The following is a 19,518-nucleotide window of genomic DNA, read 5'->3' on the forward strand; positions in this document are numbered from 1 at the left end:
TCTGATGAAGGGTCTAGGCCCGAAACGTCAGCGTTCCTGCTCCTATGATGCTGCTTGGCCTGCTGTGTTCATCCAGCTCTACACCTTGTTATCTCAGATTCTCCAGCATCTGCAGTTCCTACTATCTTGAGTTTCTGTTTAAGTTTGATGCTCATCTGTGACACCTTCTTAAGCTGCTTTAAGAATTACATTTCAGATTGTTGAACATACTCACCAAATTATGGCATGGTTGAAACACGGCACTGTGAATTATTTTACATCGTTTTTCTGCCCAAGACTTACGATATGGATTTTTGGCACATGGATATACAACTTCAGTCACATCATCACACATGGGATCTTCTTTCCAAGAATTGACAAAGCTCATTAAAGTGAAAGCTGAGTGTTGGCTCTGAGTTATCAATTCATCTTTAATATTACCATTGGCATTGCCACAGAGTCCACAAACTGAAATCTGAGAAAATGTAACAGTGTTATTGACTTTTAAGGTGATTGAGCATGCATTTTGTTTGATTTCAGTTATATTATTTGTCATTCTAATAGGGAGAATCAATTATCCATTGATAACAGTAGGAACTAATGGGATGGCTTAAACTGACACTCCTTGCACGTTTTTCTTATATATATGACATAGCAATAGCTCAGATCATCAAAGCAATAGAGTCCAACAATGTATTCTCAACATTAAAACACATTGTATTTTGGGCACCTCTTCCTCCTGGGTGGGTGAGCTGTGAGACAGGACAAAAACCAAGCTACTTGCTAAAGAGCAAAGACAACAGCCAATAGGTTATAATTGACTTATGACATCCATTTAGAAAGCCAAACATGATTCCAAATTTGAGAAAGTGTGCTAATAAGGACTGCTCTTTTTCCACCATTTAGATCATTACACAGTTGCCTTGAGTGAGAGACAAGTCAGTGGCTATGTTTACAGTCATTTCATTAAGTGGAAATATGCTCACAGCATTTTCTTTGGCAATCTGGTCAATAGCATGGCTGATGTTCTTGTAAAGTCTGCTAATCTTGGTGTTTATGTTTTAATGCTGGAATCTTAGAAATAGGAAAATATCTGGTAAATATGGCTCAAACATAAAAGTCTAACAGTCAAAAAGATATTTGGCATTTAATGTTACAGAAAACATCTTTGGAAATGGTATCAGAAAAGCTAATTAGCTGAAAATGTTAAAAGCTAGATGAACTAACAGGCTGCTGTTTTAGGTCATTGTGAGATGCAGGCTCTATCTGGGCAATCAGATTCCCTCCCAACCACCATAATGGTGATCATAAATGGACACCCTACTCAAACTCAACTGTCTCAGGAACTGTGGAGTTTTGCAAGATACAAGATACAAGATTGACAATGATATCCACAACCTTAGATTCACCAATTTTAAAAAGCTTGGCATTGGTACATGCTCATCTAGACTGGGAGATTCAAGCAACTCTTCAAAAACGGACAATGCTAGAGAAACTCAGCAAGTGTGATAGTGGCTTTTGAAAGGGAAACCAAGTTAATGTTTCAAGTCCAATATTACTCTTCTTCAGAACTATCCTACTGGGCTATAATCATTGGAGTTTAGAAGGATGAGGGGGGATCTAATTGAAACTTACAGAATACTGAATGGCCTGGGCAGAGTAGATGCTGGGAAGATGCTTCCATTGGTAGGAGAGGCTAGGAGCTGAGGGCACAGCCTTAGAGTAAAGGGAAGACCTTTTAGAACGGAGGTAAGGAGAAACTTCTTCAGCCAGAGAGTGGTGAATCTATGGAATTCACTGCCACAGAAGGCTGTGGAGGCCAGGTCATTGAGTACGCTTAAGACTGAGATAGATAGGTTCTTGATTATCAAGGGGATCAAGGGTTACGGGGAGAAAGTGGGAGAATGGGGTTGAGGAACTTATCAGCCATGATTGAATGGCAAAGCAAGCTCGATGGGCCGAATGGCTTAATTTCTGCTCCTATGTCTTACAATCTCACAGTCTTATTAACTCTGTTTCTCTCTCCACAGATGCTGCCAGACTTCTGAATTTCTCCATTTTGGTTTGTTTCATGTTTCATGATTGTCATAATGCTAAAAACTGAGGGTAATAACCCTGACGATTGCAAAGATAAAAATCTTAAAAAGCAAAATTCTCATCAAGGCATGGCAATGAATAAAAGGATACCATGGTGCAAACACCATGTTTTAAATAATGAACATTTGAGAGCAGCTTATCTAAGTACTGAGGATAATTTGTAAATCAGAAGATTACAGTTAATCGAATGGGACAAACCAATTTTTTCACAATAATCATGTGCAAAGCCAAAACATGAACTTGCTTCCTACAGAAATAAAGGCAATAGCTATGGTGTGGAGTTCAGAAACATGTCAATCTTTTAGAAAACTAGTTATCTGCCAGTTTACAGGAAGCCAGGAAGTTCACATTTATGTTAAAGAACTTTTTTGTGGAGGATATCTGACATGAGATAGGGGATTTGAGAATGCCAGAAGTTATACAGTTGCTGGCTGTATTCCCATTTTCTCATGATAGCATTTATCAATCCCTCCAAACTATTAACAATATGAAGACCATACGGTTAAAATTCACAATTGAATTATGAGGCACTTATCACAATGGTTACTTATGTCTCTTCATTCTTGTAAATCTCTCTGCCTCTTTGATCCCCACAATCATTTCTCCTCAGCAGCCACTGCTCAGATATGTCAGATTAATGGTGACCACCACTATACCATGGACATATGTATAATTACCTCTCAAATGCTATTTTCAAATCTCCCTATGATAATGGGTTGGATTTTAAGTCCCCCTGGCAGAACTTTTGAAGGCAGTGGGGCTCATAAAATAAAGTGCATGGCCTACTTGTTGCCTTTCTGCCCATGCCAAATTAGATTTTCTGGCATATGGTCGAAGTATCAGGCAGCCTGCAATGAAGAACACTTAAAGGTCTCATTTTAACTATGCCACATTATTAATAGAGACAAGTAGCTACCTAAGCTACTTGAAATCCCTTCAACTTTAGCCTGATAGAGACAATATCACAGACTTATCTCAAGTCCAAATTCTTCTTTGTCAGGACTGCCTGTAATCCCAGGAGTGGCCGACACTTCCACCTGGTGCTGTTGCAACCAAAGAGCTGCCAGGCATCTAACTGGCAAATAATGTGGCAGAAATCTCATCCAAGAGCAATTAATGCTGCTCCCAGCATAAAATTGCTGAGTGGCAGTTGTTACTATGGTGGTTGGGCATACCACTAGCAGGTACTCCTCCAAGTTCAGCCCATTATTTGGCAGCATAGAGCCTTTCATCAGTAGAATGACATAATTCAGTTTTATCATTTCAGTTTCTGTATAATTCATTAACCCAAGATTGGTGTCATACTCTCAAACTGTTTATATCAAATGAAACTTGGACCTTCAACACAGCAATGAGAGAGGGGGCAACAAGATGATGAGAGGCATAGACAGAGTGAATACCCAGAGACTTTTTCCCAGGGCAAAAATGACTATTATGAAGGGGCATAATTTTAAGGTGATTGGAGGAAGGTATAGGGGAAATGTCAGAGGTAGGTTCTTTACGCAGGGGTGGGTGTGTGGAATGCGCTGCCAGCAGTGGTAGTCAAGTCAGATACATTAGAGACATTTAAGTGACACTTGGATAGGCACATGGATAATAGTATAATGTAGGGTATGCAGGATAGTTTGATCTTAGTAGAATCATAGGTCAGCACAACATTGTGGGCCGAAGGGCCTGTACTGTGCTGTACTGTTCTATGTTCTTAAGTGGATATACTGAAGCCCAAGATTGGAGCGACAGTGACATCACAGGGAAGTGGTGGGCTAATTGGTTCATGATTTTACAAATGTGTATTTTTAAGACAAAGGGATTAACTGAGAAACAACAGATAAAAGTGAAAAGGCCAATATAATAAGGTTAAGGGAAGTATAGTTAGCGCAAGGGAAGTAAGTTAATAGTATTCTAACATAAGCACAATTGATTTATTTTTCAAAACATATATACTTTTTAAAACATTAAGAGGTCTAAGATAAGCCATGGCAACAGAGTTTACACCTGTGAAATGCTCCTCCTGCATGATGTAGCAAATCATGGAAGCTTCAGTTGTCCTGGTGACCATGCGTGCAGGAAGTCTGTCCAGCTGCAGTTTGTAGTAAGCCGCATTTCAGAGATGGACTTAAACAAGGAATGGGGAGGGCTGAAAGGGGCAATGAAATTTCCTTGGTAAACTGGATTAAAGAAAATCTTGAAGCCTTTTATTGATATAAAAGGAGCAAGGGAGAACCTAGGGAAAGGGTAGGTCCACTTAAGGACAAAGGAGGATATGTATGTATGGAGCCTACTAAGTGGGTGAGGACCTTAACAAATACATTGCATCAGTATTCATAAAGGAGAAGGACATGGTGGATGGTGTGTGTAAAGAGGGGTATGTTGATATTCTAGGATATGTCGATACAAAAAAGGTGCTGGGTGTTTTGAAAAGTATTAAGGTAGACAAGTCCCTAGGACCCGATGTGATCTATCCCAGAATACTGAAAAAGGCAAGAGAGGAAATTACTGGGCCTTGTATGTAATTTTGTTATCCTTTTTAGTTACAGGAGAGGTCCCAGAAGACTGAATAATAGCCAATGTTATTCCTTGTTTAAGAAGGACAACAGGAAGGCTGATGAGCCTTATGTCACTGGTAGGGAAATTATTGGAGATGATTTGTAGGGTTTATTCAAATTTGGAAAAATATGAATTTATTAGCAACAGGCAGCATGGCTTTTTGCCAGGGAGATCATGTCTTAGAAAGTCGATTGATCTTTTTGAGGAAGTGAAAAAGCCAACTGATGAGGACAAAATAGTAGATGTTGCCCACACAGACATTAACAAGCTCTTTGACAAGGTCCCATGGTAGGTAGATACAGAAGGTGAGGTCACATGGAATCCGTGGTGAGCTGGTATGATTGATGTAGAAGTAGCCTGGTCATAGAAGACAGAGAGTAGGGTTGGAAGGGTGTTTTTCTGACTGGAAATCAGTGACAAGTGGTGTTCCGCAGTGATCTGTGCTAGGACCCCTGGTGTTTGAAATATCTAGATAAATGATTTGGGAAAGAATATAGGTGGTCTGATGAGTAAATTTGCAGATGATACAAAGGGAGCTGCGAATAGTGAGGTGGATTGCCAGATGACACAACAGGATATGGATAGCCTGAAGAGTTGGGCAAAGCAATAGTAGATGGAATTTAATCCATGCAAATGCAAGCTGCTGCATTTTGGAAGGTCTGATACAGAAGAGAAGTATACAGTAAATGGCAGAGCCCTTAGCAGCATCAACAGAGGGATTTAGGCATACCGTTGCAAGTTTCATGAAAATGGCCACACAAGTGGATAAGGTAGTCAAGAAGGCATATGACATGCTTGCCTTCGTTGGTCAGGGCATAGAGTTTAAAAATTGGCAAGTCACGTTGCAACTGTATAGAACTTTAGTACAGCTACATTTGGAATATTGCATAAGATTCTGGTCACCACACTAATAGAAGAAGGTGAAGGCTTTCGGTAAGGTACAGAAAAGGTTAACCAGGATGTTGCCTCGCTTGGAGGATAGTAGCTATGAGGCGAGATTCGAAAAACTTTGTTTGTTTTCACTTGAATTTCAGAGGCTGAGGGGGAACATAATAGAGGTTTATAAAACTAGGAGAGGTATGGATAGAATAGATAGTTAAGAGTCTTTATCTCAAGATAGAAAAGTAAGTTACTAGAAGACATAAATTTAAGGTAAAAGAGGGAAGTTTAAAGGAGATGTGTGAGAAACAAGTTTTTACAGAGAGTGGTAAGTGCCTGGAATGCTGCCAGAGGAGCTGGTAGAACTGGCAGAAGCAGATACAATAGCAGTGTTTAAGAGGCATCTTGACAGATGCATGAATAGACAGGGAATAAAAGGATATGGTCCACATAAAGGCAAAACATTTTTAGTTTACAAAGACATCACGTGCCGGTGCAGGCTTAGTGAGCCAAAGGGCCTGTTCCTGTGCTATATGTTCTTTGTTCTATGGAAGAGCCCATGGGAATCTAAGGAAATTTGGCTAATTGGATCCAGAATACTATGAGTGATAGGAAACAGACGATGATGGTCATCAAATGTTTTTTTGACTGGAAGCTTGTGTGCAGAGGGGCTCTGAAGGGATCAATGTTGAGGCAAATGGAATTCAATCCAGATAGGTATGAGGTGGTGCAATTAGCAGGACAAACAAGGTAATGGAATACATAATAAATGGTAGGACCCGAGGAAGCACTGAGGATCAGAGGGACCTTGGTGTGTATATTTACCAATACCTTAAGGTAGCAGGACAAATAGATAAAGTGGTTAAAAAAGCAAATAGGATGCTGGCTTTTTTCGGTTGAGGCATGAAGTTTAAGTGGAAGGACATTATACAGGAACTGTATACAATGTTAGTTAAGCCACAGGAATATTGTGTGCAGTTCTGGAATCCACATTTTGGGAGGGATATGACTGCACTAGAAAAGGGTGCAGTGGAGATTTACCAGGAAGTTGCCTGAGCTGGACAGTTTTAGTTATGAAGAGAGATTGGTTAGACTGGAAACAAAAAGAGAAATTGTTGGGAAAACTCATCAGGTCTGGCAGTATCTATGGGGAGGACCGTGCTAAGAAAGCAGAGTTGACATCTTGGGTCCAGGGACCCTTCTTCAGAACTGATTGTAGCTAGGAAAACGTTGGTATATATGCTGAAGATGGGATGGGGGGAGAGGGCAGGCGTAAATAATATGTGAAGAGGAAGCCCAGAGAGAGAAAAAACAAATGGACAGATGAAGGAATGGGTAAAGGTCAGTCTAGTGGAATCAATTGCTGCTAATTAGGACTATTAGTAGTTGACAATATGTTGTTTGTGGTAGCAGACAACGCCTTGTTTCCAGGACTGGACTCAAAGGGAGGACTAGCCAGAGCATGGTAACATAAATCTAACTTAACTCGAGGATTTGCGGCCTTGTTTCCAGGGAGCGGAGTCAGAGGGAGGAGCAGCTGGAGTAACTAAAACCTTAACTGGAAACGTGACATCACAGGAGAGCTGTGACCTGATTGGCTGGTAGGAGACTACACTACACTAGGATGAGGGAGGAGCTGGTGGCTAAAGTAGACTGGAAGCAAAGACTGTATGGTGGGTCAGTTGAGGAACAGTGGAGGACTTTCAAAGCAAATATTCAAAGTGCTCAGCAAAAGTATATACCAGTTAAAAGGAACGACTCTAGGAAAAGGGGTAATCAGCCATGATGTCTAAGGAAATAAGGGAGACTATCAAATTGAAAGATAAGGCATACAAAGTGGCAAAGACCAGTGGGAAACTAGAAGATTGGAAAATTTTTTAAGATCAACAGAAAGCCACAAGAAAGGCTATGAAAGGAAAGTAAAACAGATTATAAGACTAAACTAGTTCAGAATATAAAGACAGAGAGCAAACATTTCTATAAATATATAGAATGAACAAGAGTGGCTAAGGTAAACATTGGTCCTTTAGAGGATGAGAAGGGGGTTTAATAACAGGAAATGAGGAAATAGCTGAGGCACTGAACAGATTTTTGCATCGGTCTTCACAATGGAGTACACAATTAACTTGCTGGTAATTGATGACAAAGAGACTAAGGTAGGAGAGAACATAGACACGATCATTATCACGGAAGTAGTAGTACTGGGCAAGCTAATGGAGCTAAAAGGTAGACAAGTCTCCTGGCCCTGATGGAATGTATTCCAGGGTACTAAAAGAGATGGCCGAAATTATAAAAAATGCACTCGTGGTAATTTTCCAAAATTCACTGGACTCTGGGGCAGTTCCAGCAGATTGGAAAACAGCCAATCTGACACCACTGTTCAAAAAAGGTGGATAAAAGATGGAAAATTATAGACCGGTTAGCTTAACTTCTGTAGTGGGAAAAATGCTTGAATCTATCATCAAGGAGGAAAAAGCAAGATATCTGGATACAAACTGTCCCATTGGGCAGACGCAGCATGGGTTCATGAAAGACAGGTCATGCTTGACTAATTTGCTGGAATTCTGTGAAGACATTACCAGCACACTGGACAACACAAGCCCAGTAGATGTCATGTAACTGGGTTTCCAAAAGGCATTCAACAAGGTGCCACACAAAAGGCTGTTGCATGAGATAAAGGTGCACAGGATTGTTACAGGATTGGTTAACTAACAGGAAGCAAAGAGTGGGGATAAATGAGAGCTCTTCTGGTTGCCCAACACTGACCTGTGATGTGCCTCGGAATTGGTGTTGGGACTGCAATTATTTACAATTTACATAGATGATTTGGACTTGGGGACCATGTGTAGTGTGTCAAAGTTTGCGGATGACACTAAGATGAGTGGTAGAGCAAAGTGTGCAGAGGACTCTGAAAGTTTGCAGAGGGTTATAGATAGTTTAAGTGAGTGGGCAAAGGTCTAGCAGATGGAATTTAATGTTGATAAGTGTGAAGTCATCCATTTTGGTAGGAATAACAATAAAACGTACTATTACTTGAACAGTACAAACATTGCAGCATGCTGCTGTGCAGAGGGACCTGGGTGTCCTTGTGTATGAATCGCAGAAGGCTGATTTGCAGGTACACAGGTAATTAAGGAGGCAAATGGAATTCTGTCCTTCATTGCTAGAAGGATTGAGTTTAAAAGCAGGGAGATTATGTCACAGCTGTATAGGGTGCAAGTGAAGCCACACCTTAAGTACTGCATGCAGTTTTGGTCTCCTTACTTGAGAAAGGATGTAATGGCACTGGAGGAGGTGCAGAGGAGATGAATTAAATTGATTCCAGAGTTGGCTTTTGAGGAGAAGCTAAATAAACTGGGATTATATTCATTGGAATTTGGAAGCATGAGGGGGGATATTATAGAAACATATAAGATTATGAAGGGAATAGATAAGATAGAAGCAGGGAGGTTGTTTCCACTGGCGGGTGAAACTAGAACAAGAGGGCATAGCCTCAAAATTAGGGGGACCAGATTCATGACTGAATTGAGGAGGAACTTTTTTACCCAAAGGGCTGTAAATCTGTGGAATTCCCTGCCCAGTGAAGTAGCTGAGGCTTCCTCATTATATGTTCTAAAAGCTAAGATAGATAATTTTTTTCAATAGTAAAGGAATTAAGGGTTATGGTGAGAGGGTGGGTAAGTGGAATTGAGGCCATGAAAAGATGAGCCATGATCTTATTGAATGGCAGAGCATACTCAAAGGGCCAGATGGCCTACTCCTGCTCCTGGTTCTTATGATGACAAGGCCTGGTATGTGGGGGTTAGGGTAAGGATATGGAAGAGGGTGCTATGGCCCTAAAACTATTGAAGTCAATATTGAGTCCCAAAGGCTGCACAGTGTCCAAGCGGAAAATGAAATGCTGTTCTTCCAACTTGCACTGAGCTTCACTGGAGAACTGCAGCAAGCCCAAGAAAGAGTTAAAATTAATTCTGTTCTCTCTCCACAGATGCTGCCAGACCTGCTGAATTTTCCCAGCAATTTCTGTTTTTGTTTCTGATTTCCAGCATCTGCACTTCTTTGATTTTTTTTAATGGACTGGAGTTGTTTTCCTTGGAGCAAAGGAGACTGAGATGGTGGGAGGGCACATATAAAATTATGAGGGTCATAGATAGACTGGACAGGAATGAACATTTCCCCGTGTTAGAGTGATCAATGACCTGGGTGCACAGGTTTAAGGTAAGGGGCAGGAAATTTAGATAGGATGTGAGGGAAAATAAATTCACCCAGAAGAAGGTGGGAATCTGGAATTCACCACCTGTAAGGGTGATAAAGGCAGAAACCCTTATAACATTTAAGAAATATTTAGAAGTGCACTTGTAATGCCAATGCATAAAAGGCTATGGCCCAAGTGCTGGAAAATGGGTTTGGAATAGTTAGATGCTTGTTTTTTAATGGCACATACCAATGGGCCAAATGGTCTTTTTCTGTGCTGTAGGCCTTAATGACTCTGTGAGCCAAAAAGTTTCTCAGAATGAGACAACAGGTGGAATTTTAATAGTACTGAGCTGCTAGCAGCGTAGAATGGTAGCTTGCTGGCAAATTGGAAACTCATAGGTTAGCAATGCCGCCTCAACAACACCAGGGACCTGGATTCGATTCCAGACTGGGATGACAGTTTGGCTGCAGTTTGTACATTCTCCGTGCGTCAGCATGGTATTCCTCCGGATGCTCCAGTTTCCTGCTACAGACTAGAAATGTGCAGGTTCGGTGGATTGGCCACGCTAAATTGCCCATAGTGTCCAGGAATGTGTAGACTAGGTGGATTAGCCATGGGGAATGCAGAGTTACAGGGACAGTCTAGGGGGTGGAGCTGGGTGGGATGCTCTTCAAAGTGTTGGTGTGGACTCGATAGGTCAAATGGCCTGCTTCCATTACATTTTGCAACAGTGGGCTATATCTTGACTTAATGAAATCCAACTTTTGCTTTCCCTGAACATCACAGAGGTAGATGAACATGATGATGACTGACATTTGTTAGTGGAAGAGATACTATTTAAAGAAGCCCCTAGAGGCGTAATAATGGCTGCATCCTCATGCACGTGAACAATTCTTAAAAGGAAATCAATGGAAATTAAAAAGTGAATGTTTGACCCCTACACAAACTCTACCACAGAGGTACTGCAGAAGCAGTGAGGGCTAACCAGTCACAGTCCATCCATGCAACCAAACAGGTTTGGCTAGTAGTCACACAGAATCAATGAACAACATCACAATGGGCCCCAGAAACCACATACAGTACCCTAAGAGGTTTAATTATCTCATTAATCCATTATTTAAATGCATCCAAATTTAAATGCATGTATACATTTATTCTTTAACTGGCAATCCGCCTAATGCTTCCACCACATCTCATAAAACCTGATATACGTTGGGGTGGACAGATAGGCCTCAAGTAGGCTATGTACTTTATTTTATGAACCCCATTGCCTTCAAACTTGCTAGCTAAGGAGCTTAAAGTCCAACCCACTGTGACAGGGACAATTTGAAATTGGCAATGTTGGATTGATTGATTTTATTGTCACATGTACCAAAATACAGTGAAAAGTTTTCTTTACGAGTGGTACAGGCAGATGACAGCAAGCAAAGGGTGTACAGATCAGAAAGACTTAGAGGCATACAGTTTACATTATTTGAGGCTAGAGTCCATTCGACAGTCTGATAATGGCCGGAAAGAAGCTGTTCCTGAACTTGCTCAAGAATTGTTTACTCACCTGTGATGATCCAGCAATCTGGATATAAGTATTCATCCTCAAGTTCCATGTCACTATTAACTGAAGACTTTTAAAATTTCCAAAATAAAATATTAAATACATCTGGTTGTGAACAACAGTGAATTTGTCAGTTGCATTTTCGGGTATGATCTTGTAAGTGCCATCTGTCATTTTAATTAGAAAATCCTGGAACAGAAATATATGTTAATGATGTGATGACAAACAATGTTACACAAAAATTACTTCTATTTGTATTTTAAAAATCCACAACTGTTCTAAAAGCATGATCATTTAATTTTACTTAATTAAATACCATTTAATTTGGAAAAAATATAGATGAAGAAAAAAAACTCCCAATAGGAAGCTTTGCCCAATGAGGGGATATCAAAAATAGAGTTAGCGCACAATGATAATAGATATTCAACTGACACCCACTGGAGAAAGGCTCTCACTAATAACTGCATTACCACTGAAATAAATCCTCCAGTGTTTTAAGTCTTTGTACACTTCTGCAGATGAAATATTTTGGTTATTCAAATGGGAATGACCAAACTCAACTGCAAAAAGTATATCTGACAACGCTGATTTGATCTATTGATGCTGGGACCAGACAGATTTCCAGAAATTGTACTCTGTATCAACAAAAACTTGCTGTTCCTAAATCAATCTTCCAGCAACAAGAGTTGGGTTAAGCCTGTACTGAAATAGTGAGTAAATATGAGATCCAAACAGTGATGCTGAGATAAAGTTTCATAGCAAGTTAAAGCATTGTACAATAACTTGGCAGAATGTGGTCAAATTTTGGATTTACTTAATCCTTTTCCAGTTGCACTGTCTTTGCTGAATCCCTCATTATCAACACCCCAAGGAGCAGCAGGAGTTTCAAGGGTCGAACAGAAACATAACTTGACCAGTCACTTGAATACTCTGGCTATAACAGCCCTAAAAGAATGCAAACAGAATAGGTATATAACCCAGTCAAAAAAAGTCAAGTGTTTTTTCCTAAAATGAGCAACTGTGACCAGCAGTTATCTGGAACCATATGCTTCCTAAGAAATGCCTTGTCGAAAAGAAAGTGTCAATGTGTCTTTTCATTGACCTTTCAAAAAAAAAAATACCAATCCAAGCATCCACAATTTTCAAATTTATGTACATGAAAAATATTTAATCTGAAGCCATCATAACAACATTAAGAGAAAAACACTCTCTCAAAACAGCATTAGTCAGAACTCCACATTTATGCATGAGTCCAATTTTTTTTCATTTATTATGACAATGTAGATGGTTTTAACAAGAGATATTTATTACCAATCCATAAAGAGATGGTGGTGAACCAACTTCATAACCAGCTGAAGTGCAAGTGGTTGAAAATGTATCGAGAGCCATTGGAGATGCACAAATCCCAGCAATTGGGTATTTCCAAGTACACTTTTGACTATTTCTTATTCATTTAGGGGTGTTGATGACTAGGCATCATCTGTTGCTCAGAGGGCCATCAATAGTCAACCACATTGCTGTGGGTCTAGACTGGGTAAGATCATCAGATTTCCTTTCCTAATGGAGAACTCAGATGCGTTGACAGTTGTTACATGGCTGCCTATAGGCAAGCTTATTATTCTAGACTTTTTACTGAATTCAAAGTTCATCATTTGCCAAGATGGGATTTGAATGCATGTCCCTAGGATATTCACCTATGTTTAGTGACACCTATCAAAACAAGACAGAATGCTAAACAGACAGCTGTATAACCATTCAACACCTTATCCTCTTAGTTTTCAAAAACTAAGATTTATTGGTAGTACATGTTTTTCTTCTCCCCAGAGTGAATCTCTGGGCAGATATATTTGTGTGTACATTTGTGTTTAGGAGGTAGCAAGAACTGCAGATGCTGGAGTCAGAGTCAATACAGTGTGGAGCTGGAGGAACACAGCAGATCAGGCAGCATCAGAGGAGCAGGAAAGTCACAACTGATGAAGGGTGTAAACCTGAAACGTTAATTTTCCTGCTGCTCTGATGCTACCCAACCTGCTGTGTTCCTCTAGCTCCACACTGTATTGACTATATTTGTGTTTGTTTTGGATTATTTAGAGGGGTAAACATATTTTCACATTTAAAGTTTTTGATAAGATTTGTAGCTTAGGTTGTGGATGAAGTTGTAGACTTGCTTGCCGAGCCACTGTGTTTGACTGCAGATGTTTCATCACCCTGCTAGGTAACATCTCCAAGAAAGTGGTATTATATCACACTCCTGACTTTTGCCTTGTAGATGATGGACAGGCTTTGAGGAATCAGGTGGTGAGTTACCTGCTGCAGTATTCCTAGACTCCGACCTGCTCTTGTAGCCATGGTATTCAAGTCCAATTGAGTTTCTGGTCAAAGATAACCCAAGGATGTTGATAGTGAGGGATTTGTTATGGTAACATCATTGAATGTCAAGGGGCAGTGGTTAGATTATCTCATATGGGTGACGGTCATAGCATGGCAGCTGTGTGGCTCAAAAGTTACTTGCTACTTGTCAGCCCAAGTTTGGATATTGTCCAGCTCTTGTTGCATTTGGACATGGACTGCTTCAAGGAGTCACAAATGGTACTGAACATTGTTTGTTGATGATTGCACATCGCCACTTCTGATGTTATGATAAAGAGAAGGTTATTGATGAAGCAGCTGAAGATGGTTGGGCCTAGGACACTACACTGAGGAACTCCTGTAGAGATGTCCTGGAGCTGAGATGATAAACCTCCAACAACCACGACCATCTTCCTATGTGTCAGGTGTGACTCCAACCACCGGACAGATGGGTCCCTGATATCCATTGATTCCAGTTTTGCTAAGGTTCCTTGAGGCCACACTCAGTCAAATGTAGCCTTGATTTCAAGGGATGTCACTTTCACCTCACTGCTATAATTCAGCTCTGTTACTCCACCTTTGAACCACACCTGTAATGGGGTCAGGAGCTGAGTGGCCTGGCAGAATCCAAACTGACCGTCACTGAGCAGGTTATTGCCGAGAAGGTGTTGCTTTACGGCACTATTGATGACACCATTCATCACTTTACAGATGATCGAGAGTAGACTGATGGGGCGGTGATTAGCCGGGTTGGATTTATCCTGATTTTTATGTACAGAACATACCTGGACAATTTTCCATATTGATGGGTAGATGCCAGTGTTGTAACTATATGGAACAGTAAGGTTTTGGAGTAGATTTGTAGTTCCGGTTGTAGGTGTTGAGGTTGTTGAGGTTGATTGGCTCAATATATGGAACAGCTTGGCTAAGGGAGCGCAAGTTCTGAAGCACATACCTTTAGTACTATTGCTGGTATTTTGTCTGGCCCTGTTGTGTCTACAATGCCCACTGTCTCCGTTTTTCATATCTCGTGGCGTGAATCGAATTAGCTGAAGACTGGTAACTGTAATGCTGGGGACCATTGGAGGAGGCCAAGATGGATCATCCACTCAGCGCTTCTGGCTGAAGATTGCTGTGAAAGCTTCAGCTATAGCTTTTGCACTGATGTGCTGTGCTCTTCCATCATTGAGGATGGGGGCATTTGTGGAGCCTGCTCCTCTAGTGAATTATTTAATCGTCCACCACCATTCACGATCGGATGTGGCAGGCTGTAAAGCTTAGATCTGATCCGTTGGTTGTGGGATCGCTTTAGCTCCATCTATCACTTGCTGCTTTTGCTGTTTGGCATGCAAGTGATAGACCTAAGCAATCCTGCTTACGTTGTTTGGTGCCTTTAGCAGCTTGACACCTCATCATGTATGCCTGATGCTGCTCCTGGCTTAACCTCCTGCACTCTCCATTGAATCAGGGTTGATCCCCAACATTATTGATGGTAATGTGTGACAGGGGTATATGCTGGGCCATGAGGTTACAGATTGTGCTGGGATATAGATCGTCGCTGAGGGGGAAGTGGAAACTGGAGATGAAGTCCAGGATGCAGCACCACAAGAGTTTTTCACTTCTGTTTTGTCTTCCAACCTGAGGGAAATTGAGAAGCAGTTGCAGCTCTTGAGGACAATGATTGTAATGCAAAATGCAGCAGGGTAGCAGTTTGTGCAGTAGGACCTTATATGGCACCCTATGAACAGCTTCTTCATAAAAGTAGATAAAGCGCAAAGCAGCAAAATCTGTTTGTCTTTTTTAAGCCAACCCCCAAGAAACAATCAGAAGACAATGAACCACAGCCGTCCACTTCTGGATTAACTATTTTTCGCCCTAACCCTGCAACCACAACTGCACCTGAAGGTGGTGATGATGATGATGATAATGACGATGACCCTTAGCCCCTGCGTTAACAACAGTGCAACCTCAAAACCTCCTCCCCCATTAAGTCATCTTGACACATTTTCAATGTAAGGTGTTAAATATACTTTTCTTTCATTATTAGATATGAATTAAACATTTATTCAAACTGTGCTATGCTTTGTGTTAGGCTTTTGAGTGATTTAGAGTAATTTTATTGGTGGTTTGCCCCTAAACCCTTTTATTCCCATAGGCACTGTTATAGCGCAATTTTTTATTATGTGATGTTGTGCAGGAACACAACTGTCGCGTTATAGCAGAATGCACTGTGCTTCATCTCTATAAGGGCTGGGCGGAGGTCGCTCTGACTGATACTGTCATGAACAGATGCATCTGCAGCTGGCAGATTAGTCTGGATGAGGCCAAGTATATTTTTCCTTCTGATTGGTTCCTTCACTACCTGCGGCAGACTCAATCTAGCAGCGATGTCCTTTAGGACCCGACCAGTTCGATCAGTAATTCTGCTGCAAGCCACTCTTGATAGTGGACATTGAAATCCCCCATCCAGAGTACGTCTTGTGCCCTTGCCATCCTCAGTTCTTCCTCCAAGTGTTGTTCAACATGGAAGAGTACTGATTCATCAGCTGAGAGAGACCAGAATGTGGTAAGCAGCAGGAGGTTTTCTTGTTCATGTTTAACCTTAAACCACAAGATTTCACGGGGTCTGGAGTCAATGTCAAGTATTCCCAGGATAACTCCCTCCCGATTGTATACCACTGTGCCGCCACCTCTGCTGGGTATGTCCTGCCAGGGTATGGGACATATCCAGGGACAGTAATGGTGGTGTCTGGGACATTGTCTATAAAGTATGATTCCGTGAGTATGATTATGACAGGATGTCGCTTGACCAGTCTGTGAAGCAGCTCTCTCAATTTTGGCACTAGCCCCCAGATGTTAGTAAGGAGGGCTTTGAAGGATCGACAGACTTGTTTCTGCTATTGTCTTTTCCAGTGCCTAGCTCAATGCCAGGTGATCCTCCCAGTTTCATTTCTTTGAGACTTTGTAGCAATTGGCACAACTGAATGTCTTGCCAGGCCATTTCAAAGGGCAGTTGAGAGAGTCAACCACATTACTGTGGGTCTGGAATCACCTGTAGGCCAGATCAGGTGAGGATGGTAGATTTCCTTCCCTGAAGTAAATGGGCTTTTCCAACAATTGACAATGATTTCGTGGTCATCGGTAGATTCTTAATTCCAGATTTTTTTAACAATTGAATTCAAATTCCACCATTTGCCGTGGCAGGATTTGAATCTTGGTGCTCAGAGTATTAGCTGAGTTTCTGGATTATTGTTCGAGCAATAATACCACAAGGCCGCTGCCTCCCCAGTGCAGTAGCTGATGATTTGCAGACAAGAAGAAAGCAAGGGTTTTGTACAAATGGAGATTCAGGCAGCTAAAAGTAACCGATTGGTCTGTGAACTAGTTACCAGTTATTGATAACAAAGGCCTTCTGCCAACAACTATTTGATTGGTTCCCAGTTAGCTGAACAGCTTGGGGCTGTGTATAGCATAGGGTGATGTCAACAGATCTCCACAGGCTCAGGAACTGTTTCTGTTCTCTGCAATAAAAACTAAAGAAAACCAGTTTATCTTTCCTTCCACAGTTATTGCAAGCTGTGACTTTTAATTAATAAGGCAGAGAACTTTTATAAATGTGAATCAGCCATGTTCAAAGGAAGCAGAGCAAGAAACAGTGTAGTGATCAGCACAAGAAAATCTTAGCAGGTCCTGTCAACAGAGATCACTGAACTGCTTTTGCTTTATCCAGTTTTTTTTTCGACTCTGTGTGGATGTGTAAGGAATAACTTATAAAAGGTTAGTGTTTTAACTAGTAGCGTTGTATGAAATTTAACTTAAATCTTGTTAAGTGCAGAAACCTAATCGGTGCTTTTGGTCAACCTGGTTTAAAAGGCAGCTAAATTGGGGAAATCTGTAAACCTTTCAGAATCTTTAAGTTTTGTGACAACTCCAGGGACAGCAAAGCTTGATTTTCAGGCACTACGCCAGTGATACATAACAAATAGAAATCATGTTTTTACCAACCTTTTGTAGTTTTTTGAGGAGGTCACATATGTTCAGGATAAAGGGGAATTAATGCATATAGTATACAAAGACCTCCTAAATGCATGTGATAACTTTCCACATTAAAAGTTATTGCTGAAATGAAAACTCATGGTGTAGGAGGTAGCATTTTGGTATGGGTAGAAGGTTGGCTCATTAACAGAAACCAGAGATTAGGTTTATACACATCTTTTTCAGCTTGGCAGGAAATAATGCATTAAGTGGAAGTTAACTAAATACATAGAGAAAGGAAAGTATGGATATGCTGACAAAGTGACATGAGATGATGGATGAAAACTCAAACAGTACACACACTAAAACTGACGAGTTGAAAAGTACTAATTAAATTAAAGATTAATTAAATTAAATTAAGTAAATTAATTAAATTAATTAAACTAATTAAATTAAATCACCTCATTTCAATCCTAATGCTTATATGAAATGGAATAATTGAAAATATGTAGTACAGAAATACCTCAAAGTAAACTTTTATAGTCTTCGTACAAATTGTTTTTGAGCGGCTACAAATAACATTTTCTGCTACTATCTTGAAAGATGGCTGTGTGTACATTGCAGAACAAGCATCCTAAAGAAACAAATGGGTAGAAGATATGCTTTATGTACAAAATTATCAATTTCACAAAATTACAAATACTTTTAACATAAAAGAATGCAGTTCCTAACTTCGATTTAATGAGCACTTAAGACATGCTCCATTACCTTAAAATTCATGAAAACTCTCAATTGAAGTAACTAATATGATCCAGAGACAGCAATGACTCCTTGTTCCAACCTTCATCAGTATTTAATAATTCCTCTTGGAAAATAATGAGTAAAGGCAATTTGGATTAATTTGTGACAACAAGGTGCAGGGCTGGATGAACACAGCAGGCCAAGCAGTTCATCCAGCCCTGCACCTTGTTGTCTCGGATTCTCCAGCATCTGCAGTTCCTACTATCTTGGATTTATTTGTGATGGACATCGTGCCTATTGTTCATGCCCTCATTTGACAATTGGCCATTTGAAATGCCTACTGGATATATACTGTTATCTCCACTATTGCTTTCAGGAAACAATATGGTTGCTGCAAACTGGAGTGATAACTGAAGGAGAAAAATATTTAATCACCATTTACCTGAACTAAAATATATTCGCAATTTCCATCAAATACATATTGCTTTCCGTCAAACGTGGAGATATGTCCTTCACCGTGAACCATACATGTTGAAGGACACATTGCATTTCTGTGGCAATTCCATTTTCCTCCACTGCAGAAACTGTTAATAGGCAAAATCATACCACAGATGTCAAAAGATGTATATTATTAAAAAGATCTATATATTAAAAGATGCACCTCCTTGACAAAAAGCAATGTTACTTTGAACAGATTTTCTAAGCAAGCATTAGTGCAGCCTGCCCAACAATTCTCCTATTGTCCTGTCAAATATTTTAAAACCAGTTGTATTTTCATACAGTAAGTGAGCTCCCAGGCTTTTAGGATAGTGAAAAATTCAAAGAAGTTACAGCAAATCACATGTGAAAACCATTAGGCTTCAGCCTTTGTAAAGGCTATTTAGAGAACAAAATGCCTGGAAGAATTCCAACTGGCACACAACATGTGGAGGTAGAAATTGACTCTCTGATAGTGTTGGCATGTACAAGAACCCAGCCCTTTATTTGAACGCTGAAACAAGTAATGCAGGAGGAAATGTTAGTGAAATAGTGGTCTTGCTTTCCATTCTGGGGGATTCCTCCTACAGTGCAGCTTTGCAGTTTACATAAAGAGTAATAAGAAGGCAAATCTGATCCTCATTGTCTTTTGAAATGCTGTAAGACTATAAGAAATAGGAAATGAAGTAGGCCATTCAGCTCCTGGAGCCAGCTCCACCATTCA

General features: G+C 40.4%; 1 protein-coding gene across 1 annotated transcript in view; it reads right to left on the reverse strand.

Moving 5' to 3' along the window:
- Nucleotides 1-19,518, reverse strand: part of LOC125485263 (mucin-6-like) — a 200,254-nt gene that overhangs the window by 51,701 nt on the left and 129,035 nt on the right. Inside the window, exon 9 of the mRNA XM_048607276.1 lies at nucleotides 215-447. Within this exon, the coding sequence (XP_048463233.1) occupies nucleotides 215-447 (233 nt within the window). The remainder of the gene's footprint in view (nucleotides 1-214; nucleotides 448-19,518) is intronic.

The sequence above is a fragment of the Rhincodon typus genome, chromosome 17 (assembly GCF_021869965.1).
Source record: "Rhincodon typus isolate 14 chromosome 17, sRhiTyp1.1, whole genome shotgun sequence".
NCBI lineage: Eukaryota > Metazoa > Chordata > Chondrichthyes > Orectolobiformes > Rhincodontidae > Rhincodon > Rhincodon typus.